The sequence below is a fragment of the Apostichopus japonicus genome, chromosome 8, assembly GCF_037975245.1.
Source record: "Apostichopus japonicus isolate 1M-3 chromosome 8, ASM3797524v1, whole genome shotgun sequence".
Taxonomy (NCBI): Eukaryota; Metazoa; Echinodermata; class Holothuroidea; order Aspidochirotida; family Stichopodidae; genus Apostichopus; species Apostichopus japonicus.
Window position 1 is genome coordinate 29,812,986 of NC_092568.1, and position 27,149 is coordinate 29,840,134.

At 37.4% G+C, this 27,149-nt stretch overlaps 2 protein-coding genes across 2 annotated transcripts; one reads left to right on the forward strand and one right to left on the reverse strand.

Annotated features, from left to right (window-relative positions):
- Nucleotides 1-2,064: 2,064 nt before the first annotated feature.
- On the forward strand, nt 2,065-6,156 carry LOC139971501 (histone H3.3A). The gene is made up of 4 exons (XM_071978045.1): nt 2,065-2,225; nt 3,350-3,492; nt 4,181-4,329; nt 4,824-6,156. The coding sequence occupies exons 2-4, from the start codon at nt 3,360-3,362 to the stop codon at nt 4,950-4,952; spliced, it is 411 nt and encodes a 136-aa protein (XP_071834146.1). The 5' UTR covers nt 2,065-2,225; nt 3,350-3,359; the 3' UTR covers nt 4,953-6,156.
- A 2,166-nt stretch (nt 6,157-8,322) lies between these two features.
- On the reverse strand, nt 8,323-26,573 carry LOC139971498 (nuclear RNA export factor 1-like). Its single transcript, XM_071978039.1, has 19 exons — nt 26,105-26,573; nt 24,818-25,088; nt 23,482-23,635; nt 23,165-23,248; nt 22,630-22,734; nt 21,705-21,858; nt 21,179-21,267; nt 20,410-20,517; nt 20,018-20,127; nt 17,193-17,229; nt 16,130-16,251; nt 15,409-15,469; nt 15,022-15,133; nt 14,172-14,296; nt 13,392-13,434; nt 13,118-13,239; nt 12,317-12,489; nt 11,939-11,999; nt 8,323-11,374 (listed from the first exon to the last, which is right to left on the reverse strand). The coding sequence occupies exons 1-19, from the start codon at nt 26,169-26,171 to the stop codon at nt 11,330-11,332; spliced, it is 2,043 nt and encodes a 680-aa protein (XP_071834140.1). The 5' UTR covers nt 26,172-26,573; the 3' UTR covers nt 8,323-11,329.
- Between the last annotated feature and the right edge of the window lie 576 nt (nt 26,574-27,149).

Genomic DNA, 27,149 nt, shown 5'->3' on the forward strand with positions numbered 1-27,149 from the left:
AGAATGTTGGTGAGGAAATTTTGGAAAATTCCGACACAGTTAATTTCTTGGTGTATATAAATATTGCAACCTCTTATAATGGCTATTATAAAACTGCGTTGAAGGAAATGAAAAATAGGAGATATTTTCGATATCAGGTATATCGAAACCGAAGACTACACACATAGGCGTAAGTCCCGTAGGAGGCGGGGGCTGCAGCCCCCCCCCTTGCAACCAAATTTTCCCCATTTTTTTCTGGCACCTACTAAAAGAAAAATAAATGGCAATGAATAGCTTAAAAATGATCTCCTTGGTAATTAAAATAAAGTTCTAAGCTTGGCCGATATTACTACTGTAAAAGTGAGTTTTGACATAAATGGATCTGTATGGTTTTTCTCCATCTACATAAAGACATTTGGTTGTTTACATTAGCATCCGGCGGTATACTGTGCAACTTTCACGGACCGTACGGTAAACGATGGCATGCGATGTAATGACCGATGCTTGCTTATATGATATTGGCATCGATATGTTGAACGCGCGCTTCTTGCGCGAAAAATTTTGGCTTTTTTCGGGCAAGTCATTACAGCCCCCAAATCCGGGCTCCTACGCCTTTGACTACACACATAGACAGTTTTGGGGGCTGTTCATCCTGGAACATGCATTTCAATGCTCACTGATATGATGTTATATCTGCTCTTTGCTTTACAAATTCGAAAAGGCGTGTAGCGAGTAATTGCCAAGGGAGGGGCGAAGCCTGTAGGCAAACTATCTAAGCGAAGCGCCACCATGAGTTGGCGCGAAGCGTACAATAAAATTTTTGGCCGAAAATGCCTCCCAGATAGCTGGAAATGACACTTCCCAGGCCTTGTAAGTTGCATCTAAGCATTGTCTATTTTGAATTACTAGCGATGTCATAAAGAAAATTTGCTCGGGGGGGGGGGGGGCGGTCGCCCCCTCCCGAAATGCGTCATGTTCCCCGACGACTCGGTCGAGTTCAAGACCAGCCACAGTTGGTTCCATATAGCACAATTGTACAATTGTTCAAGGCGTCCATACACACACACGCGTTATGATAGACCATATATAGTATTTATATAGATACATTAGTGAGAGAGGAAAAATGGAAACGTCAAAAATGGAGTTGTCGGTGTAAGGGGTAGGGTAAGGCGCACACCCCCTCCGTAATCCTTGATCTGTCACTGGCTACCCTGTGTATATAGTAGGGATCAGCGCTTTAAATAGGACTGTTCCTCTTTCTCTTCCCGAGGTCTTGGCTATCTTCTACTCCCCCCCCCCCTTTTCTCCTTTTTCTCTTTTTTTTCTTTTTCTTTTCCCTTCCTTCCTCTCCTCCTTTTCTTTTTTCCCCCCCCCACCTTTTCCCTTTTTTCTTCTCTTTTTTTCTCTCCTCTTTTCCTTACCCGGGGGGCGCGCGCCCCCAACGCCCCCCTGGATACGCGCCTGGACTACAAAAATCTTCACACGTCCATCCATTTGACCTCAGCTCCTTAAAAGGATCGATGACTATATGAAGAATATATTTATGAAGGTCAATATTTTGACATCGCAATGGCTATAGAAACATTAGTAGCACTATTTCCTAATCTTTCCCTTTCTTTTTGGGTTATGACAAATGGATACTAAAATTCTGTCTAAAGTCATCCAGTTAATTATATGTGCCCCTCAGACTCAGTTGTTGGTGTCCTTCCTTGTACTGCTGGTGCTCGCTATCCAAGTTTCTCAGACAGAATTATCAGAAGTCGGAATTCCTAGCCGCGGGCCTGTATCTGTACGCTGTGCTTGATAAGAAAATGAAATTGAAATAGGCTTTCTGTTATTTCGTTATATCTGAGAATAATTTGATATGTCTGAAATTCCGGCTTAACTATCAAAACGGCTTTCCATAGAATAAAATTACAAAACGGTACGACATCTTTTGTTGTTGATAATCAAGCTGAACAATTGGCCAAGTTGTCGGCCTTTCATTGCAAAATACCGCAGCAAACTAGATCCACCGCCAACCAGTTTCCGTTTGTTACGTGATGACGTCATACTAAATACGAGAGTACAGCACGCCGAGCATACAGTATCATATCATGGTATATCTTTAGTACAGAACTCATATGTTACACTACACTGCACTACATAATACGTAACGTGTGTGCGCTTGCGTATACGTTATTTGTAGCTTACTCTTTGTCGACAGCTCGAACACGGACCTAATTTTGTTCTACCGAAAATAGAAGGTAATGCTAAGCTTTTAATCATATCTTTGTAATATTTTGGTGTTTTCAAACGTTGATTTTGCGAGTGATTGGTAGTCAACGATACATATGGTGCAATAAACGTATAATGAGTTTTTGAATCAAGATTATATTACTTTTCCCGCGTTTGTTTACAACTTGTTCAGCATGTCCTAACATGATATTATAATGTGTGTACGTGCGTTAACACATGCTTACCGTAGTGCGCCTAACTAAGTTAGTGCAGTTGTAGGCTAGTTCTAATGCGAAACTATTTATATGCAGTCTTTTTATTCTTCTATCTGCTAGACTAAAAGTAGCAATTTAATATCGTTACTTAGAAAGACATAATTTAACTTGAGAATAAAGATCTAATTTAGTTTATCCATAGCAATCCTAGGGATAATTTTATCTGGTTTTGCTTAGCAAAATGCTGGGCCTTGTATAGGCCTTTAGCAAAATTAAATGACTGGATACCAATCAAATTTTTCTAAGACTAAGAGGTTGACAAGAAATTCAACATACTTTAAAGGCCATCTTTCTTCTTTTAATATGCTGTTAGAAAAAGAAAATATTTAGACCGAAATTCTGACATGTGGTAACCAGGCAGTAGTACTAGGCCTATGCACTGAACAATTTGAAACATTCAGCTGGGAATCACTTGGTGGGATTAGCTGAAATTAGCCCATCTTAAGTCCTTATGTTTCCTTGTGATATTAAATTAGTTTTTTTTCATTCCAAAATATATTAGTTCTTGAAACTGAAGATTTTTACCTGTAATATTTGACAATGAAATGGCAACAGTGTAAGTATATATTTCTGGATTGTGTATCCAGCTCTTCTGATCTAACATTCAGACAGCAATTGGCTTCACTACATCCATCTTCTAAGTTCTAGCGGCAGTAGAGTTATCACGTTATTGAAGTGATAAATGCATTACTAAATAGTAAGTATGTTCAGTTACTGCTTCTGAAGAATTGATCTCCAAAGGTTGTAGGTGACTTGTCAAGCCTATGTAGTATTAACTTGTGATAAAATCTTGATTTGCTTCCTGAAAAAGTCATGCAAGAAAGTAAAGTACATTGAATTTAATATTAGTGTTACAAACTTGTTGTATCTTGTTGCAGTTAATCCAGCATGGCTCGTACAAAGCAAACAGCCCGTAAATCAACTGGAGGTAAAGCCCCACGTAAACAATTGGCCACAAAAGCAGCCCGAAAGAGCGCCCCGTCAACCGGAGGTGTGAAGAAGCCTCATCGTTACAGGCCAGGTAAGACATTCTATTGCTCACCTACTGTTGTTTCTTGTTTGATATAAGATATCAACGCCGAGGTCATAATAATGTAGGTAAACGAATCATTAGAGAACTCCAATTATTGGGTTAAGCAAATTATTTATTTAACTTTTTTTTGAGCAGATCATTTTGAAAGCAACTGATATACTGTAATGTGATATATTGACATAGAACAAGGAACCTATATATGATTATAGGTATTCAGTAACTCATCGTTAGTCACATCTGGAGAATGGTACTAAATGCTATTGAAGTTTGAATTCATGAACTATGAGTCACTACACAAAGTAGTATGCGATACTCTGCTAACATACTACACCTCCCACATAGTTTGACTATATAGAGTTTATCAGTTATTTACAAATCTTTCATCTTGGTGACATCAGTTAGCTATTAGTCTAATTCAGCTACACAGCCATTGTTTCAAAGCATAATTTGGACATTTCTGGGTTGTTTAGAAATCAAGTAGAAAAGATATCGATTAGTACTACGAGGGATAGATTAAAAGTTCACTTTTAGGCAAATTAACCGATACCATATACTGTTTTGTGCTTTACAGTATGCCACTTTCCCCTCAATGAACTGCAAATAAGGTATGTGTTGAAATGCTAGTCATTTCACTGTTTACTCTCTCTATCTCTCTATCTCTCTCACCATTTTTCAGGAACCGTTGCCCTGCGTGAAATTAGGAGATACCAAAAGAGCACAGAGCTGCTAATCAGAAAGTTGCCGTTCCAACGACTGGTCCGTGAAATTGCTCAAGATTTCAAGACGGAGCTGCGTTTCCAGAGCGCTGCAATCGGTGCATTACAGGTTGGTATTGTTTCGTCCTACATGTAAAGGAATCTTTTTAACCGGGCCGACGGATTGTCCGGTCTCCTCTGTTCAGAGAGAGAGAGAGAGGGAAGTGATGTAATTAAACATTGCATTCACATGTCTCTTGGGAGTTTCTGCTATTACACTAAAGGTTCCTTATATAATGCTGATCCTTAAGTCATCTCATTTCCCTGTGTCTTCACATCGTTCACAACCAAGCCCTCCATACAGCACTTAACTTTGCTTGTAGTCAGATGGGACTTATATGCTAGAAGTCAGATCATGGTCACATTGTAACAGGCATCTTTACTGTCACACTGAAAAGTAGTTAGCCACACTGAGATGCTTAAAATGGTCTATTTCAGCACTCCTCAATATAAGCACTCCTCAGATAGGAAAGTACTTTTGAAAACTTGATTTTCTTGCATATTTTGGCAAATTACTGATAACTTACCATGACTAGTATCAATTCATTGTTACTTTGTTTACAGGAAGCCAGCGAGGCCTACCTGGTTGGACTGTTCGAGGACACCAACCTGTGCGCAATTCACGCCAAGCGGGTGACCATCATGCCCAAGGACATCCAACTGGCACGGAGAATCCGCGGCGAGCGGGCTTAGCTTTTCTTCTTTTTGTGCGGTTCTTTGTGTTTCTTTTATCACCTATTTTAGCTCTACGTCAATCTCTTTATCTCTGATTTTTTTTCTAGTATTGTCATAAATTGTTGCTTGTCATCTTGAATTTTTAAATTTCCACTCTCCGTATATCTTTCCTTTCCAAAAATTTTTGGAGATACAAAGAAAAATGAAAAAAAAAATTAAGAAGAATAGAATAGATACAAACAAAGAAAGCATTAAGGCCCGGTCACACTACAGCGATATTTTATCGGAATACGGTCCGATTTTTCCGATTTTAGGCCGAAGAGCGAGGTTTGTGGTAGTGAATGTAATGAATGCAGTGGAATATTCAAATACCTAATCCAAATCTGAGGGGTTCTGGAACGGACTGCATTCTGAAGTGACGTCACATCAAAAAACGATAAAAATCGGAAGAGAAATCGGATAGCTATCCTATAAAAGGGAACGGAGTCAATATCAAAAGTTAGGAGAGGGCTATTCCTCATCGGAATGGCTCAACAGATAGCAAATCAGGTCCTTTATCACTGTGGTTAGAAGACCCGAACGAAAAACTGGCTGTTTCGATTCCTCCGGGAAAATCGGATAGTATTCCGATAAAAAATCGGTATAGTGTGACCGGGCCTTAAGATGTGGCTTGCAGTCTAAATAAGGGAATGCACATCCTCAAAGCAAAAAAAGGAAACCTACTTGAAAGTGGTCAAATTATTTTTTATCTTCGTCTCAGAACTTCTTCAAAAGGACCAAAGTAGTTACAAATCTTTCTATACAGGTGATGATGACTCAGGGAAAAATTTAAAAAAGCAAAGAATGTTAAAAAATAACAGGTTTTGTATTGGATATTTGTCATACGCAACGTCACCTTAAGGTCCCACAACGGTCGTCATATTTCAAATCATTTTGACACTGAAATAGCCAAAATGTTGTGATTTTATTGTGAATGTGTGACAGTGGTAACAATCATAGTATTATTATCATAGAATCATTGATAATGGATATATAGTAATGTGCCCATAGGAGATGTCTCCTTTGATTGTCAAAAGTGTTATTTGCTATTGGTTTGAAGAAAGAAACACAAAACATGCCCTGTACAGATACAACTTTTTCTTGTTATTTTTAATGTCCAACCCATTTTTCAATCTGTGTGTATTGTTTAGGATGGTAATAAATTTGTTTACTGGATAAAGAAGTGTTTCTGTGGTGTTTGTATTATTATTATTGTATTTTCTGGCAGTCTTACCTGTCTGGAGTCTAAACTTTACAAGTGTCCAGGAGTAGAGCCGTATCATTTATGGGCAGTGTCAGTAGAATAACACAAGCCATTCTATATTGATTATAAACAATATCAGTTTTAAAGGTAGTCAGTATAGGCCCCAAATTAAAGCACACTATAATTGCTAGAAGTTTCAAAAGGTACTTTCCTGGAGTTCTTTACTCTCCAAATTGTCCTTAGACATTTTCAAGGGACACACAAGATGACTGAATGTCTAAGTGAGGACAATTTCATTTAAGGTTGTAATAAAAACAGTTCAAGAATTTTGATCAAAGGTGACCATATTTGAATATCTAGCATACTTGAGGCCAATACAGCATACATTTAAGGCATGAGGACAACTCTCATTCTTAGGCACATCTTTTGCTTATGGCAAATTCTTTCCAGCCTTGAAGTTGTCTTGTTCAATTCAAACAAAACAAAATACAGTTAAGCTGTTAGTGATGGCCATTAATGAAACTTGGATTTGTCATCGCATTTGTATGTAAAACGGGACTGCACAAAATAAAAGTTCCATTTAATTGTCAGTACATGCCTATTAAAGCAGTTTACTTATAACTTCAGGTATTGTTATGAGGGCTATATATACTCTGGTATTACAAATACTGGTGTGAGAATGATGGTTTCTTTAAGCTACAACAGAGTGCAATAAACAGCATTTTGTGAAGACTGCCCTCCTAAAGTAAAATCACCTTGAAGACTTGTTCACACAATTATTCACAACTTTATTATTCTTTAACACATTCATTCATACCAAGTGAAGAGATCACTGAGAAGGGTGCTCTGAGTTAGCGGTGCAACCAGTTTTGTACTTGGGGGGGGGGGGGGGGATGTTGTCCAGAGGGCTGGCCTCTTCATTTGGAGAAATGTTGGTAAAATGGAGTATTTGTAATTTTTGGTCTGCCAGAGGGGAGAGGGGGTAATGCCCTCCCTAGACACATTTGCACCCCTGCTTATGAGATTTTAAAACTCAATGGAAAACGAAATGAAAGAGTCGCTGGTTCAAGCAATGATAGTGAATAAAAATTATTACGATTTTCTGACGAAAATTTTGTGGTATTAATTATAAGGATAATTTGAACCAGAGTGAATACTAGTGAATTAGCCTTCAAGAGCTACTCTTCCATCCTAAGCAACTTTCAGATCTTTCTGATCGAAATTAAATAAGTTCTAAATAAAAGCTGATTTTTTCCCCCTAGGGGGGACTTCTTAAATTATCATTAGGCATGGATCAGGGAATGCACAAATCCACCTCTTTTCAACCCTACACAAAAGCTATAGAGCAGTTATTAACACAACTTTGCATAGAGACCTAACTTACAGTCTAAGAATGAACTATTTCAAATCTAAAATTTTTTTCTGGAGGGGGGTTAGCAGAATCCCCTAAAATCTTTGATACACCCCCTAAATAAAGAGCAGAAGTCCAAGATACAAGCTGTTTAGGATTTCATGTAAGCTTTCGTAGAAAAACCCTTGACACTTAATAATATAATAATATTTGCTCTTTATATAGCCCTTTATACCAGCGATAGGTCTCAAAGCGCTTTACAGACGTTATATTACCCCTGGTCAATGATAACCTGTCCCAGAGACAATCCTTCCAGTCGGCAGCAGTTTATATACTGCGCCCAATGACAAGTTACCTCACAGGTACCCATTTAACCCCTGGGTGGAGAGAGGCAAGTGAGATAAAGCATCTTGCCCAAGGACACTAGTAATGAACTAGGCAGGAATCGAACCAGCAATCCTTGGATCACGAGTCCGACGCATTAGCCAATTGGCCATCACGCCATAGCAATGCCAATCACAGCTGTGGATTTTGTATTATTTTCTACTACTTGCCAGAAATTTTTACCGAACCCAACCAGCTTTATTCAAGCTAAGGTTGTATTCAATAAACTTGAGACCAGTCATTTAAGGCTATAGACAGGAAATATTTTTACGCATAAACAAAACAAAGTCATGTGATCCCTCCCTCCTAAATAGTAGCATTCATTTCCTGTACTTAATGCAGCAACCATTGATCCGCTTAGATACAAACAAACAGAAATCTATAAAAAAGCAAAGTGCAAAAATAAGGTGTAAAATGCATTCAAATTTATTTCACATTTATAATTAAAAAAAATCATAATAATAATAGTGACAAAGTTGAAAAAAAAGAATGGTCACAAAATGTTGATAAAAGATCTAAAAATATCAACTTCCGCAATACAACAGAAAAGTGTACCTGCCTCCTGGACTTTCTTTAACGAGCATTAACACGCTTCCAGGATTGTTCTTGATTGTTTGAAGTTTGTTTTCATTCTATGTTGCCCTACCATATATGACAATCCATGGTTACTGACAACCTCCAACCATCACTGCTCAGGTCCCATCTTTTTAAGATAGTGACCTGATTAAAATATGATCAAATGTCACATGTAAAGGCTTAATGAATTCAACTCTACCCGAAAACTTTTAAGGCGTTTAATTAATCGTGAACCACCAAACATTTGGCGGGATATCTGTCACATTCTCTCGAGGACTATGTGTTCTTGGTGACCAGAATGGACAATGAAAAATGCTAACTGAATTTTGATAGAATAAATCCTAAACAAGTGAACCCCAGTATTACAAATATATACATAAAAGGCTCTGATGTCAGGAATTAAGTGCTACTGTGATTTCTTCCAACCAAAACAGATTAAACCACTGAGCACCAGAAAGATTAAAACTATTTAATGATTTTTTTTTACTATTCACCACTCTTCTATAAGTAATGCAGTACAGAAGCATACACAAAGAAAGGCTACTTTAAGGAGTGATTCTAACTGCTACCATTAGCTAGTAACTTGTTATTAGGGTTATAGTATTGTTGACTTTTAAAGGTTACATTGATCTGGGCAGAAGTTTAAAAATAAAATATTACATCCAAAATTTAAAGAGAATTCAATTAGACTTCTGTGAATTGTTTGACAGTCATGACATTTTAAAGTTTAAAGCCCCTTTTGTTTTTTAATTATACTCACAGTACTTTCAATATGAGGGAGTAAAATTTCTGAAGAATATATGGAAAAACTATCTTCTTTTCAACTCCCATATTCAAGAAACCATGTTTCTATCTTTGGTTTGATTTCATAACTTAAGAAAGATTATGAACTATTTAACTCAACCTTAACATCAGCCAAGGGCGTAGGAACCGGGGGGGCTGGGGGGGTGCTAGCCCCCCCAGTGAAAAATGTGGAGGGGCGGAAGTATCATTCCGCCCCCCCCCGCTCCGCAAGTCAGAAAACCCCTTTTTCATTTCCAAATGAGAAAAAAATCTCATTTGGAGCACCAAATTGCATCTAAGGCCAGGTGAAAATACAAAATTAAGTTTACAAAATGGAGTGGGTGTTGAAGTGTGCTATATTGCACCAAATTGCATCTGAGGCCACCTGGAAATGCAAAAAATTTCAAAGGGGAGGGGGATACCCCCTCCCCTTAGACCCCTCCCCAGGCCGGCCATCAGTCTTCAGCCCCCCCACTCAAAAGTACCTTCCTACGCCACTGACATCAGCCAAACAAGTTTCAAAACGTAATGAATTTACCATATTGTTTTCTTTCCTTGCCTTGGTCATTTCCCTCGACACATGTGGGGAGTGGCTACATTCACACAAACTCAATCATACTAGCAACAACTAAACATGAATATCAAAGATAGGATATCCACATGTTAATTATCCTTATGAAAGTAAGTAGCAATATTGAAAAGTACATGAGAACCACTCCAGACATAAGGGATCCAAGTAATCACATTTTTTTATGGTCTTGCTAAACTGTGTGAATGATGAAAATTTCAGGCTCTCTTTACTAGCAAATAATTTCAATACTAGACGAAAGCAGATACGTTCGACTTGAACGTACACTTCACTTAAATTTACAAACTGTTTTTAAACTAGCTCAATTTTTATAAAGGATAAAACTTGTAGTTCAAGAATTTTGTGGGTTCTGTGTTAAAACAGGGACACCAATAATGCCACACAAACACACCACAAAAAGAAGAAGTTGAATCACTCACTTAGGGAATAACCCCTTAATAAATTGATATTGTACTGATGCTTAATTTTATGGACACAAAAGTGATAATTAAACAATTTGCTTATAACTTTTAATCCACTTGACTGAAAGCACAGTACAAATGTATACACTAAAGAATGCCCAGCCCATTGCTATCATTTGCTAACCTTTGTTTGTGTGTGTGTGTACGGGTGTGCATGTATGTGTGAGTGAAATATAAAAGACATTGTCTAGGTTACCACCCACCTGCACTTCTATTGCAATAAAGTCACTATTTTATAACACCGTCCATTGTATCAAAGCAAACGAGGTACATGAGACGCCTATTAATTGTTCATATAAGGCGAGTAGGCTCTACATATTGCCTCAAAGCTCGACTTTCCAATATATGTGCTTTAGATGTGTAACATTACAACGGTACTACAGAGTGTCAGATTCTCAATCTGTAATGTCAGTTTTAGACTTTAAAATTCTTTTAGCTGGTGCAGTATTTTGAAAACCTCTTCATCAATGTGCACCCATCGTAGCAATTGATACCGGTGCTACTAGCAGCTATGAGCTTTAGTGTGTTGTTTACTGTCTAATCCAACACAATGAATGTTTACAATCACTAAAGCCATGTAACCCACAGTAAAAACTTAATGTCTGATTGGTACAGACTATAATGCCTGGGACCTCTGGCATGAGTAATGTCACACGAAACAGAGAGAAGAACTATTGTAACCGTTTCATACATGTTTGTTTCACAGTGGCAAATACTAACAGCAATGCTCCGACTGTATGTAGACACATCCAACACTGACCGATACGCCCGGGATTTGATAATATTTTAACATCGTATAAACTGATTTGATGAGACCAGGTTGTACTGCCATACTGGAGGTACCTCTAACCGTTTGTTGACTGCCCGGGTCATCTATGTATTGGGCTGGCTGTAGAGTTCAAGGCATCAATCATTACATGTGAATCCATCCTTCACGATCACCGAGTATAGACATGACTGTTTGCTCTTCCCTTTGGGCTTTCTTATAAAACAAGATGCAGGGTGTCGTTACGACTGCTGTACAAATGCTTCTGGTGGTATCTTGCCCTCATTCTAACAATATAAAAGACAGAAATGGATTTAGCAGATGAGAACGTCACACATTGGATTTGTTAATAAAAAAATGGTGATTGGCAATTGTGATGAATCCCTGGCAACTTTAATATAATTATACTGGAGGCCAAACCTGAGCTCTCATTATCCTACTGAGAACAGGGGGGGGGGGGGAGGGGGGAGAATTAAACAAAATAAAATCGAAAATGAAGTTCAAATTGAAGCTGAAGTTCAAGCTTTCCTTGAATATAAGAAATCTGTAAAGTATCAGAACCCAAATATGCTAAAAAGTATAAATTATGGTCACTCATGCTCACAGTTGACTGCCTCCCTCCAAAAAAATACTTTTCCATAATAAGAAATATTTTAATGGTCTGAGTTTGACACCTTCTGATGGCTGAATATCATTTGTAAATCCAAATCTTCCAGGGTAGTTTTGCGAATTTTTTGAAATTTTATCATGTTAAAATTTGAAGCCAAATACTGTTGATAATCCATTCCCGGTTTCTGAAATTTTAGTGAAAAGAAAAATTTAAAAAAATTGACAGTTTATGTACTACATACCTTGAGGTTAATAAATACAGCTCCTGCTGTTGGGTAATCCCAGCCGTTTTCCTCCAAGCACCTGAAAAAAGACAAATTTAATATTTGTTCATTGCTAAGACTTGTGACAGCTCTGGAAAATATGTGCTTTATACTGTACATCCACTCAATTTTTGCATAAAATGGTCTCAAAGAAATTGCTACTCTGTTTATTCCTTTGCCAAACAGAATGGAAACTAAACAAGAAAAATGATAGTAACTAATTCCTTCTTTATTCTTTACTACTTCTTCTTTTATTTTGCAATAGCGAATAACTGATGGGCATAGCTTTGAACTTAAAATCATATCTTCTGTGATCTACTGTAGGCAAATCGGGCTGAATCGTAAAGAGCCGGTCACCTTTCAGAGAATGAAGAATTCATTCCAGAATCCTTGATAAATTGTTGAACCATCTGCTGCTTGACGGTGGTATCAGGTACTGCCGGGGCAACTGGCGAAACCACCGGAGACGGGCCGGGGGCAGCAGCACTGACTGGGCTATGGGTGGGAGTAGGAGCTGGATTATTGAATGCCTGCATGACCAAACAAAACAAAAAAAGAGAGAAAATATTAAAGGTCAATGATATATTATTTGGAGGAGACATCACCTGATTAGAGATACCAAATGACACACTGTTACAATGAATGATTTTACTCTGTTTCACATCATGTCGACAAAACAAGCCATGAAGACTTACCTTACAATAGGAAGGAAGAGCAAATGCATTTGACTTAGACGCACACACTTCTCTTAAGAGGAATAACTAACTATTATAATACTAGCTCAATTTTTATTATAAGTGATCACCCAAACATTTAAAGTTATTTAAATTCAAGAATCAACATTTTTCATGGTTCTGTATATAAACAGGGACACCAATAATGTCAATAAATCATAAAATTGGATTACAAAAAATTGCCATCAATAACTTCCCTACTCCAGCCCCCCCCACCCCCCTCTCCCATGGTTGTGTCCTGTAATCCTCATATACTTACCTTCCTTTGTTGTTCTGAAGGTTGCCTGTAAGTAAGGTGGTCATTTAGTACAACCAAACCTGTCTGTCCTGCACATACAATAAATGCTCTATTGCCATCAATAACTTCTCTACTCCACCTCCCCCCCCCCCCTCATGATTATTCTTGTAATCCACACATACATACCTTCTTTTGTTGTTCTGAAGGTTGCCTGTAAGTAAGGTGGTCATTTAGTACAACCAAACCTGTCTGGCCTGCACATACAATAAATGCTCTACTGAAAGCAATAACAGTCTTGCTCCTCTCTTCTGTAATACAAAGACAAATATAAAACAATACTTGACTTTAAAGTGCTGTTAAATTATTGACAAGAACAGGATTAAACTTAGTGAATGATCTTTACAAGAAGGAATACTGTAAAAATTTAAATGTTAAAGGAGAATGGCATTTTACGACTCACTTTCTTGTAGGACACCGCCAACTGTAAAATGCACCAGGGGCGGCTGTAAAATAAACCAGAAGGAAAAGATCAGCATCAAAGATGACATCACTGTCATTAATTTGGCTTAAAAGATATTAGATATTCATTTTATGGTAATATTGATGAGAATTAAATCAATTTGTTCCATAGCTCATGTCATGTCTTCTCACCTACACTGATTCCACATTTTTTAAAAACTTGTGAATGTTCAGATTTTTTGCTAAATATGTCAGTTTGGTCTGCCATCATATTTAAAGCAAATTGCACAATAAAGAAACAAAACAAAGGACAGAAGCGAAGCATGGTACATTTCAATATTTGCTTTTACTTTTGGAGGAATAAGAAATTAAGAAAATCAAATTCTACTCAGAGCGACTGGGCTACCTTTGTAAGCAAACAGACCATGAACCATGAAAACTGAGCAATAAAGTAGTACATGTGTACAAAAACATTCTTGGAGTAATGTTGCTGATGCCTTATAGTATAGAAGACACTAACAGTCTATTCTTCGACAGAGTTATAAGAATTAATCTAAGCAGTCAAGTAACCGTGCAATAAGGTTCAAAGGGGAGTATATTTAGGCTGACATCATATTACAGGAGCTTTCTGACCATTAATCATATTTGAAAGCAGAATATAACATGAAAGGAGCTAAAGTCGACCAGCGATCAAAACTACCTGTATTTGCAACTTATCATTAAATTTCCCAGGTAATTCTGCCTATATTTACTTTTTAACATTACTGACAATTTTATTTACCTGGACTAAAGACACATCCACGACAAAAGAATTGAGGTCGTGCTGCGTCTGAGGCAGTTCACTCAAACATGCGGCCACTGCGAGTCGACCCTGCTTGATCAGCTTGAGACTCTTGTCTTTCTTGTCTAAAAAAACCAATAAAAATAGGATTTACTCATAATTGAGGGAGTGAAGTTAAAGTAATGGTACATGGTTCTAGTGTGTCTTTGAGCAGAATGGTCATTTTGACAGGTCACAGCCCCCCCCCCCCCAAAAATGGTTTAAAAAAAAAATATATTAAAACAACTTTCTTGTGCTTCTTTAACTATTCCTGTTTTTAAGATATTATTCACTTTTAAAATATGCTTTAGTAACTGGAATGCTCCTTTTAGGCTAAATTGATGGCGATGTGGGCTCCTCAGTGGCGGCCTAAAACATCTATCCATTGTTTTATAAACTATAAAAACTCAACTGAAACATGCTCTTCTTATAAATCAACACCTCTCTGGTACATCATCATTGGAGGAAAGGTGCCGTTTGAATTTTGTTGCATTTGTTGTTGTTTGTTGCACACGCATATATGTTTAATACCTCAGAAGTGCGCAATCATTGTACAAGTATTGACACTAAACTAGTGTTTGAGAAGGGTGACACTACCAGATAATGTTCTTTACTACTTTTTTTGTACCTCATTTACACGCTAGGGATCTTTCTCCCCCCCCCACCCCCAAGCTATTGGAAAATAGTCAATGAATAAAATCACAAAATGGTGAAAAGGTTTAACAACTGATACAAGACACAGTAATAACAAGAAGTCATAGTTAAACCGGTGACTAAAAGTAAAACCAAGAGAATAGCCAGAACCACTCACAGTCATCTTGTCCTTTCTTGAAGTTCCTGCTCTGTGCAAAATGATGAGCAAGTTGTTTGTACCAGCTACTACCATGTCCATAATCAAAGGGTAGTGACAGGGAAAATTTGGCCTTTGGTTAGAAAAGAAAAAGGAAAAGAAATATACACTGGTTAATTTCATCTCATGTGAACAACTAAGGACTCTAAGGGATAACTTAAATAACAAAATCAATTTGCATTTTATTCAAAGGCAGCAAATGGTTTTGATTTCCACTGATAAATTATTCATAATTCTTGCTGGAACCTGCATTGTATATAAATCCATGTGGATATTTTGTGACTACCTGACAAGACCCCCCCCCCCCGCCCTCTTCATTTACAACAAAATGTTAACTTATAAACTCACTTGATCATGGTATATATCTATCAATTTGCTCCTGTCCTGAGCATCAAATGCAGTGTAGTAGCTGTAACATTGAAGAAAAACACCATATATTAATTTATATATATTATTATTTTTTTTATATAGCAAGACATATATTTACTGTTTCATTGAACATGGAAGCTTATAGGATAAATCCAGATAACCAGCAATGTTGGTGAAGACACAACATCCAAATCAGAGTGAAGGCACTGTAAATCGAGGGGGGGGGGGTGGGGGGCATCAGTCAATCTGTTCTTTCCTCTGTTCTCTTACAAAGACCTCTGATCAAACACTGAATAACTAATTGCCATGAACCAATCTAATCCTGTCTTATTTGTAAAAAAAAACAAAAAAAAAACATGACAAAACTTTACATATTGTTCATCAATATCCATAAAAGTCAATGTTATACTCTAATAAATCAATATTCTTGACATTCATGTTTAAAGCAGTTTATAGACAATTTACCAAACCTTGGGTGTATTTCTCAAAATGCAAGATTAATTAGCATCTTCTATATGATTCCATTTGACAGTCAACATTCACCACCAAGACATTTTTTATATCAGTATTAATAACATGTGAGAAGTAAATTGGGAAAATTTCCAATATTTCCAATTCTTCTTCAGGGTGTTTACTATTAAAAATAGCTTCCAAAATTCATCAAAGAGCAGATATAAAGAAAAAAATTGAGTTTTCTCACCCCTGTAAAAACTGCAGTATATTGGTCTTAACCTCCTGTCCTGGAAAGAAACTTGGTCCCACACTGGGAAGTGACGTAGTTGGCACGTCAAAGCCAATCTGAGGTGAAAGGTCATGACCATCCTTCAAACAAAAGAACATCAAGAGATCAATAAGTGTGACTGACTTCCACCAGACAAGATATTCACATATCATCCGGCAGAAATGTTAATCAGTTACTACAAACAAACGTGAAGTTATAATATACCTGCAGTTCCACGGTAAACACAGGAGACAAAAGCCAAAAGAACCCTCACAAAAAAATAGACCAGGATTGTCTTTCTCCTTTAGCCACTTTTCATATCCTCTTAATACCAATACAGTCAGCATTAATGAAAGATAAGACTAGGTATCTTTATATGTTGATAGGTATCTACATGTATGTTGCTAGGTATCTATATAAATGTTGCTAAGTAAATATATACGTTGCTAGGTATCTGTATATGTTGCTGGTATCTTTATATGTTGCTATGTATCTACATATATGTTGCCAAGTATATATATGTTGCTATGTATCTACATATATGTTGCTAAGTATATATATATATATATATATATATATATATATATATATATATATATATATATATATATATATATATACGTTGCTAGGTATCTATATATGTTGCTAGGTATCTATATATGTTGCTAAGTATATATATATATATTGCTAGGTATCTGTATGTTGCTAGGTATTTGTATGTTGCTAGGTATCTATACATATGTTGCTAGGTATCTATATATGTTGCTAGGTATCTATATATGTTGCTAAGTATATATATATATATATTGCTAGGTATCTGTATGTTGCTAGGTATTTGTATGTTGCTAGGTATCTATATATGTTGCTAGGTATCTGTTGCTATATATGTTGCTAAGTATATATATATGTTGCTAGGTATCTGTATGTTGTATCTATATATATATGTTGCTAGGTATCTATATATGTTGCTAGGTACCTACATCTGTTGCATAAGATGGGGAAAAGAAATATTATGATTGAGAGGGAAACGTCTGATGCTTACCAGTTTGATGACATCTCGAAAGATTCCTCGGACAGAACTAGGAAATGCAATTGAAACCAAAGAAGAACCTGTCAGTTTCCTTGTTGACATGTGGAATGTTGGCTAGTCTTGTCAGTTCAGGCGTTCCATTCTTAACTGATGAATTAACGTTATCAGGAAACTTACATACTAAATGCCCTTTACCTAACATTATGATGGTTGCTCCCCGCCACATTTTGCTTCAAATGTCACATTCAATGAAGAAAAACATTCAAAGTAGAAAAATTATGAAACTTTTATTGACTGGCAAAGCCTGCACTTAGCATCCATCAGGGAAAGCAGCGTTCAGATAACATTGATGTCCGACAATAGTCGACGAAAATGGACTGCAATTTTGTCCCAAAGACAAAGTCTTCCATTAATGTCATCCTGGAAAGAGCACTCTTCTTACATCTGCATATATAGAATTTCAATGCTTTAATAACAAGATTTTCCTTCAACGATATTTTGTTTACATTCAAAACTTTTACCTTTAACATCGTTTCCAATATTTAAAAGTGACACATTGAAATTGAGATGACTGTAAATTTTATCGATGATTATTTATGCCTCCCTTTATGCTGTCAATTGGATTCTGTTTTTGCAGCTTACAGTGCTGGGTTACCCAATGATCCTAAAGAATAAATATCTCATTGGACAACCAAGATTACCTTTGATGCTGTTTGATGATAAACTATGTTACATAATTAACATAACTCAACATAATTAAATAACTCAAGCAGACATTTCTCTGAGTAACATCTGTTCTAATGAACAACCAACATTATCAATTCGGGTGACCACCAACTGACCAAATGAATTTCTATGTCTTCTGAGGAGAGACAAGCTGCACGACAATTACTTAAAAGCAGCCTGGCTCTCCCTGGTCTAATGTTTAAGACAGTTGATGAAGTCACTGATATCTTTACTCACCTTAGAGAAGGAGATGGTAGATCAGTGGTACATTGGAGCATCTTTTCTAATCTTACTTACTCGGAGGAAGAAAGGTTTAACTCTTTATGTCATGGATGTTATTCGTCAAACTGAAACAACTTTTATTCCTCTCAAATGCTCTAACATAATTTAATCTGGCTTCCAAGCAAATAATGACATCTTTGAAACTGTAAATTTCCTTCTAGATGGATGGGCAGAGGAAGTCTTTCTTTGAAATAAGTCCCTATGCAGCAGAATAAAACACCAAAAGCTGTTAAGATTCATTTGAACAACTTATGCAACTTTGGCAAGGGACATTATATATGTAACTGCCTGTGAACATCGTATGTGGCTACTACGCGGTTAAAATCCAAGGCAGATGTGCAAATATTACATTTCATGTTACGGCATAACCTGTGATTCTACAGCACTTAAAATCTTTCGGGGGCCCTGACACAGGGTTTAGATTGGAAGGGGAGGGAGGAGGGGTCCAGGAGTGACACTAATGTTCACTGGCCTTGAAATATCTGTTGTGAAAATGATTGGTGTTTCAGGGATCCCATCAGGCCCTGTGCTCTATATGGAAACCGCCAACGTTCAGTAAGTGTCCAAGTTTACGACAAGCATGTCATGCAATCGGAATAAGTGGTTGTTTGGCTTTATTCCACGTCCAACCTCTACTGCACATCCATGGGTAACTGTATATATTTCGTTTAAGACATTTGACTAACTATAAATAACTTGTTGACAATCCTGACAACTCTGGTACAAAAAAGTTGCATCTTGTATGAAAGACCATGTAACTACTTCTTGAAGTCTTCCCTGCTCAATCAACTCAAAGTGGATGGATTTCCTTCCAAGAGGAATTCATTCTATCCACAAGACATTAGTAACCTATCAATGACTGAGTAAAGCAAGAAAGCTCAGAACAGCTACTCACTACTACAAGGTGGTTTGTTAAATACATCTTTGACCCATTTCAACACAAAACATGACTGAATGCCGAAAGGAAAGATCCAGTGAGATTCCACTGGTCACCTTTTCCAAGCATCCACCAATCTCTCCAATCAGTTGTCCATGAGTGCATGGTGATCTCGCCTCCATATCATTTGTCACCGATGTCATATAAAAGACTCTGATTTTCTTGTTTGTTTTCCTCTTCAAAGGATGCTCATTCCTGGCCAACAATGGGCAGGTCAAAGTTCATTTCCACCTGACCAGGATCATGTCATCAGAGATCTGTGCCTGTCCTAGGTTGTCCTCTCTGAGGATCTTACCCGTCATCGGCAAACCAGATACATCATCGTCAGTGCCATTTGACACTGTGTAGTCTCTCTCAACTCTCCCTCCGACCGGAGGCAAACACCGATTCATCGGTGGGTTACAGATTTCAGTGTAGGAACACAAAACACTGGGTATAACAGGATAGATGGGTTTAGTACCTAGAGACATAAGTCAATCTGTGACACAATTAATGTGATCTGTTTCTTGAAGATAAAGAGCTATTATATATACCCATGGATATGCAGTATTGGTGATCAGGAGAGACAAAACACAAAAACAGTTTCAATCTCAAAATGTGGGAGAGCGGTGGGGTCGCGAGTAGATGTAGTACGATTAGCAATTACGAAGGCTGTTTAGTCTTTTCAGGTCTCACAATCTGCTCAATGACAGCGGCAACTAATGAATAAATAGGCACTTGTGCATCCAACCCTTAGCCTGTACACAGATGCATTTACGTACGATCTCTCACAAACTATGTCGAATATTTGTCAGTAATATGTCCAGAAGAAAAGTTCATACATGCTGAACAAACTTAGAACGCAAACATTCAGCTTTGCCTTGGCGATACTTTGACATTGTCAGGTACGTACCGTACATATTTCGCTTGGTCGCTGAATGAGTCACACAATGGATTCGCGTCCAGAATAAGTTCTTGTAATTTTAGGTCCTTAATCTTCTGCAGTTCGTTGATGTGCTTCAGCTTTGAAAAGAATTTGGAGAAATGAATTCCCTCAAAGTATGTGATCATCAATTTGCATCGTTTTTTTTTTTTTACTTATTACCAAATTGATCTTTGAAAACTTTGCTATAGTCATGTCCATTTGAGTAAAAAACATTGAAAAGGTTCCTTTCTTTACCAACCTTCCTTATGAAAATATGAACAAAACTCCATCATCTGCCTGATATAAACTTGCCTAAGTAGCACAGAATTTGTCTTTTATAGTCCATTACTATATGTAGATTACGAGAGAGTCGTACTTACCAAATTGCTGGACAGGTTCAAATTTGTGACATTAGGTGCCATAGTTGATAGTTTTGTAAAGTGGACGAGGCTGTATATCCTGTTAGACGACAAATTCAGTCCAACGGTCTGTAGGAGAAAAACATTATAAATATGAAATGATTGATAAATGATAGAACGAAGCAATAAATTACTGCATTTCACTTAAGATCTCAGCATTGGCAGAAGCAGTTCTTGTACTTTTCAGGGAATGATTCGTCGGGTATAGCAGAGCCAAATGCTATGCAAAGTGGGCAAGTTGCTGTACAAATCCAAAGACGTATAGCAGATTTTGTAAGCAGGAACCATGGCAACTGTAGGAGACAACATTTCAGAGCCTTCAAAACATCAAAATTTGAACACTACATTATTCCCTGATTTTATTGACTTTTAAAGTTTAAACTGGAATTTGTTACATCACTGTAAAATCGAGGCAGGGCTGTTTTGTAACAGGATGAATTTTAACTACACAAAAAAAAAGTGTCTGCAATTGATGTTTAGGAGAGAAGTCACTATAAAAAGATGTAGTCTTCGAAAGTGCTAGAGATATTTTGCTTTCACTTCTAGAAAATCAGTTTACCAAATAAATAGCATTTATTAGAGAAAAGATCATGTTGGAGTTACTACGTTACCCTAAAAGATGCATGTCCTCCTTTTAGAATTCAGAGATGACAATGGTGAATACATATCTATTAGAGGAACTGTGTTTTCCATTATGGTTACGTAAAGAAAGAGAAGTCTTCCATCTTACCTCTGGAATGTGTTGAGCTATAATATCAAGTACAGCTTTCAATGGTGTGGGCTGATTGAGCAAAACTTTGATGGATTTAGCTTTCAAATCTTATGAAAGAAACAGAAAAGGGAGAATAATGTTAGATGGGTTCGGCGCAATACATTTACACAGCTGCTGACAAATAGGATGAAAGAAATATTGGTATAAGAAATACATGGAAAGATAAAACAAAGTGTTGGGTTGATATATTATAATCAATCAAATATTTAATGACGGTCGTATTAATTCATCTTTCTCTGGTTTTCACGATGTTATCTTTAATATTGGTGAACTATTTTCTTCAATATGTCCCTTTATATAAATTAAAAGTGGAAGACAAGCTTCAGCTCCTAAAATCCAGCTCTTCTTATCAAATTGATTGACTGTTACTCCATTTGAGGAAAACCTGTTTCCATTAAGTTACATTTCATGAAAAGCGCACTGACGGCTTTTTATGATGATGAAACACACACCAGCTGCTTGGATAACTTGACCTGAACCTTACCTGTATCATTGTAGATATCCGAGAGGTCCAGAAACTTTGAGGAAGGGTCATACCTCTTGCTCATGACTTCTGTCAGCGTCTGAATGTCGCTCTCGCTGAGAGGAGCAGAGATGCTCCCTCGAGGAGGACCGCTGGGCCTGACAATAATAATTACCTGACGAAGAAACAAGATTAAAACAAGGAGTAATTATAGATTACTTACTTCACAAACGATTTGAATGTTTCAATTACAACCAACAAGTCTAGTAAGGCCATTTATAGACCTCCTGTCCCCCCCCCACCCCCTCCCCGAGTACCACGAACACAAAACCTAGTAAATGCAGGTAGTGATGTACACTTAAATTTTCCCATAGCATTTGGGGTAACTGTGAATTTTGTTTAAATAAATTTATTCAATGTACTAAGCTTCTGTATGCAAATTCATTTATGCATATTTTCATTTGTGTAATGATTTCAGAATGCATGTTTCCATTTCTATAGCATTGCAGACATCTCATGTAACATTTTGCTATGCTATAAACGGAAACATGAATATTCTGTGGACAGTAATACACCCAGCAGTTCTATGAGTACAGGGGTTTTACTTATTTTGTTGAAAACATACTCAGCCAATCCCACAAATTAAAGCAATACATACCAGTGAGATATGGTAACTTTATCAAATTTCATATTGCTTCTGCTTACAGGATACAACATTTACCTTTGGAAGAATTCAAATTTCCATATCCTATTAACCATGCACTAGCACTTCAATCTGGGAACCTACAAATTTTAAAACAAAAGCCTGTGAGTTGAAAAGCAAAAAGGCAGACCAGGGAAAGCACCCAGTTTAACAAGGACAATGTTAGATCCCAAAGGCTGATATGATTTTACAAAAGTACATGCAATCGATGGTTAAATTAAATACAATTTTTTGGAAAGGTACCTTGTGATTAGAGGGAGTGGTTATTCTTTTACTGACATCACTAAGACCTTTACTGGCTTCCACATCATTAACGTGAAACACGGACGAATTGTTTTCCTGGTGATACTGTGAATACGAAAAATTGATGAATGAAAGGAAGAGGAAGGTGAAGAGTATGGCAAAGACAAAAGAAGATTGAAGATCAAAATTTCTGTGTCAAGACAAATCTTGCTCAATGTTATGAACATGTGTATTATTAAAATAACAACTATTTACTTGCACTTATTGCATCATCCTGAATAATTCTCAAAGGCATAATCTGTAAAACTGCTGTGAAGATGTAGATATGTCAAACATTCCTCACCTTTCAATAAAGAAAAAAGCACTAAGCACTTAATATAGGCATTTGGGAGAGGGGTAACTGTGAGGGTGTGTACACAGAGCATGAACAACAAAAACCTTTCTACAACTTCATATTTAATAGTAAAGCAATTGTACATTTAACCCTTGTCAACTTATCAACGTTCGTTCACGTTAGCGTTTAAGGCGAGCTTACATCTATGGGCACGAATGGGACACGACAGAGGTTCTTGATGGACTCAAGCAACCAACTCTTGCTTTGTTTGGCACCATATGGTATCTGAAAGAGAAGGAAAGCACAATAACATCAAACTTACATGATAACTCTTGCCACAATAGATGCTACTGACATGTAGTTTTACATAAATATGTCGGTTCTATTTTTTAATGTTTTTCCAAAAGCCAGACAAACAAAAACACTCAAACAATGAATGGAACTAATGAAGAAATTTTGGACACATATGTGTTTTTCCAAATCATAGATAAAAAATAATTGCAAGATCTATAACCTACCACCACTTTAAACCATGATGAATTGCTACCACCCATAGTGTCATCTCCATCTTGGTTCCTACTACTGGGATATTGCTGCCTGTTATTGTAACTGCTTCTGCCTCTTCCACCTGAACCCCTCCTTCCTCCTCTTGGTTTCCTTCCATACGGATTACTGAAACAAGATGGAAATTGATTGTATCAGGATCTAAATCATTAATTAACTATCATGAAGAACTTAGGGAGCTGCTCTTGCAGCAGGAATCCAGGTGCGCCTCAGCCTATAGTATCTAGCTAAGTTGCATACACTCAGCAGGAATCAAGGTGCTCCTCAATCTATAGTATCAAGCTAAGCAGCATACATGCAGTAGGAGTTTTTGTGCGCCTCAGCCTATAGTATCAAGCTAAGTAGCATACACGCAGTAGGAATCCAGGTGCTCCTCAGCCTATAGTATCAAGCTAAGTAGCATACACACAGCAGGAATCAAGGTGCTCCTCAATCTATAGTATCAAGCTAAGCAGCATACACGCAGTAGGAGTTTTTGTGCGCCACAGCCTATAGTATCAAGCTAAGTAGCATACACGCAGTAGGAATCCAGGTGCCCCTCAGCCTATAGTATCAAGCTAAGTAGCATACACGCAGTAGGAATCCAGGTGCCCCTCAGCCTATAGTATCAAGCTAAATAGCATACACACAGCAGGAATCAAGGTGCTCCTCAATCTATAGTATCAAGCTAAGCAGCATACAAGCAATAGGAATCCAGGTGCTCCTCAGCCTATAGTATCAAGCTAAGTAGCATACACAAAGATGAGGGTATCACACATTTCACATATTCGGTATTCCAATGATAGACATTTTTTGAAAATTAATGAGAAAGTACACAAAGAAGTTCAGTCAACAATAGAATATTGGGTGACTTTCTTGTGAGGGGAAGGATGAAAAAAATGCCTGATCTTCCTGACAAAAAAGTCCTCTACCCAATTTGCCCCATATTCAGGAAATTTGTTGTGTGTGATAATCTCATTCAAAATCTGTTAAAACGTTTCGCAAAGCTCATTTCATTTCCAAGCTATGCGCATTGAAAGTCTGATCTGAGGAAGCTCATTAAAGGAGGCTATGCATGCTACATTCTTCAATTCCACCCTCACTCCCTTTGGGAAACCTTTTATAAATGTAGTTTTGATTAATTTAATGTACCTCCCCGAACATGTCAGTGAGTTGTAAATTCAGAACCTTGGCTCCGATCAGGACAAAGCTCTCTATGTAATCTTTATTTGTGGGAATACTGAAGTATTCTATGTTTCACTTGTTATGCTCAATGGTTTGTGTTTAAATTCTTCATTATTAATAACTTACTATCTTTTCTGTCCCTTCAGTCTGTCATTGTCATCCCCACCCATTGACACATCATCATCATCATCTAATCTTGACCTGGGACCAGGAGCACGATAGTTTGACCTGGACGATCTCCCTCTTGAACCTCGACTGCTCCTGCCTCGTTGCCATCTTGCAGCATCTGGCCTGTAATCTCTGTTGTTCCCCCTGCCTCTTCCTCTTCCTCGACTCCTATCACCTCGTCCTCTGTCTCTATTCCACTCTTGGGGGTCACTCTCTCTGTCATCGTGTTCTGAATAAATTCAATAATCCAAAACAGAAAAGAAATGAAAAGAAAATGACTATTTATGAGAGAAACAAAGTGTATAAACATACCTAATATTTGCCAGATCAGTAAAATTTGTGTGGTAAATCTTTGTACAAATTATCACATTGACTGAACAATTTTTGATGAAATAATTTGACAGACAGACCATATAGGAAAACGTGGCAAGCCTGGTTGTTTTGATGGGATATCACCTTATAAAAAGACAGAATCTATGTCAAAAAATTCTGAAATTCTATAAGGAAAATATCATTTTGTGTATTTCTATATTAGCAAAACAGATAGTTCTCATGAACTGCATGTTTTTTTGGTTACAACATAACTTAGGCTTAAACAGGTGGGATAAATAAGGCATAGGCAAGGTAAATTTAGACCACAAGATGTGTTCCAGTAATAATTAACAGAAATATACGCCGCTAATTATAAAACAAAATGGATGGTGCTTAAAAGCTATAACCAGGCTTCCAGAAAATTTATTCCAAAGACAACCAAAGAGCCTCCTCTCTATCCTACTATAGTCCTAGCATTACAACTACAAGATTCCTACATCCTACTTCCTCTTGAGCAATTTCTGAATACCCTGCAACTCACACATACAGGGCTTTTTGAGAACGACAACACATTGTTCACTAGGCGTAGGCCTATACAATAGTAATTAGTATAGCCGCTATAGGGACTTCCGGTCATAATCTTTGACAGAGTGAGTGTGACTGTGAGATTCAAGAGTTGGGGTGTAGCCTATTCAGCAATTAAGCATATAATTACGGCTAGAGGTCAATAGCTGATCATATTTATTACCTGCTAGATACTTAGCCTGTGTTCGGTTTGATTTGGCCGAACTTTATTATAGCATTACCATACGTACAGTAACCTACCAAACAGTTAAAGTTAAATTAGCCTAACCTTAGGCCCTAATATTAGTTCAATTCCCTTGCATTAGGCTCTTGTTGTTAGGCTGAGTGTTATTTACTGAGTTATCTTACCATAATAGCTTCTATCACTTCCAGATCTCGAAACACGCACCGAGCCCCTGGGAAATGAATTCGACATAATGGTCTAGAAATATTGCATTCCTGTTGACTTAGCTGTGATAAGGAAAGCTTTGATTTTCACTGTAAACTGGTTCACCTTGCTTCAACGTAATGTTACTGTTAGGCCTAGCTTGCATAAGTTTGGCCCATGCTGTATGCTATACCATGAATACTGTCGCTCATTGCATTATTGCAGTCATCAGTCAAAACTAGAAAATTCAGTAACAGATGAATTGGTTACAAAAATCTAGGGGAGAGTTTAATTGCCATCAAAAGTAATCGGTATGAAACTAACCAATTCACGTTCTATACAGTAGTGACGATCAAACTACTTTTCAAAAAGAGCGGTCAAAAAGCAAAGCGGTCAATTCAATTTCTTGACTTTGCTTAATAATCAGGTCTCTTTTATTTTCAGCAGTGACGGTTCCGTCCCACATTGAGCTTGGGATCATGGATGCATTTTCTAGATCTAGTTGTGTGTAAATGCAAACGCAGAATGATATCGAGGGGTATTGCCTTTCGTATTTATGACAACGGTCTCATATGAGGCGCCATGTGTGACAAAATTATATACCAAATATATTGATTATTAAGGCCCGGTCACACTATACCGATATTTTATCGGAATACTATCCGATTTTCCCAGAGGAATCGAAACAGACAGTTTTTCGTTCGGGTCTTCTAGCCACAGTGATAAAGGACCTGATTTGCTATCTGTTGAGCCATTCCGATGTGGAATAGCCCTCTCCTAACTTTTGACATTGACTCCGTTTCCTTTTATCGGTTAGCTATCCGATTTCTCTTCCGATTTTTATCGCTTTTCGATGTGACGTCACTTCAGAATGTAGTCAGTTCTTGAACCCCTCAGATTTGAAGTAGGTATTCGAATATTCTACTGCATTCATTACATTCACTACCACAAACCTCACTCTTCGGCCTTAAATCGGAAAAATCGGACCGTATTTCGATAAAATATCGCTGTAGTGTGACCGGGCCT

Coding starts and splice junctions, on each gene's coding strand:
- LOC139971501 (XM_071978045.1), top strand. CDS start 3,360: ATGGCTCGTACAAAGCAAACAGCCCGTAAATCAACTGGAGGTAAAGCC. Junction 3,493..4,180: donor GCCTCATCGTTACAGGCCAG/GTAAGACATTCT, acceptor ACCATTTTTCAG/GAACCGTTGCCCTGCGTGAA. Junction 4,330..4,823: donor CTGCAATCGGTGCATTACAG/GTTGGTATTGTT, acceptor CTTTGTTTACAG/GAAGCCAGCGAGGCCTACCT.
- LOC139971498 (XM_071978039.1), bottom strand. CDS start 26,171: ATGTCGAATTCATTTCCCAGGGGCTCGGTGCGTGTTTCGAGATCTGGA. Junction 20,518..21,178: donor TAGCTCAACACATTCCAGAG/GTAAGATGGAAG, acceptor TTTCTCCTACAG/ACCGTTGGACTGAATTTGTC. Junction 17,230..20,017: donor GACCAAGCGAAATATGTACG/GTACGTACCTGA, acceptor TGCATTTCCTAG/TTCTGTCCGAGGAATCTTTC.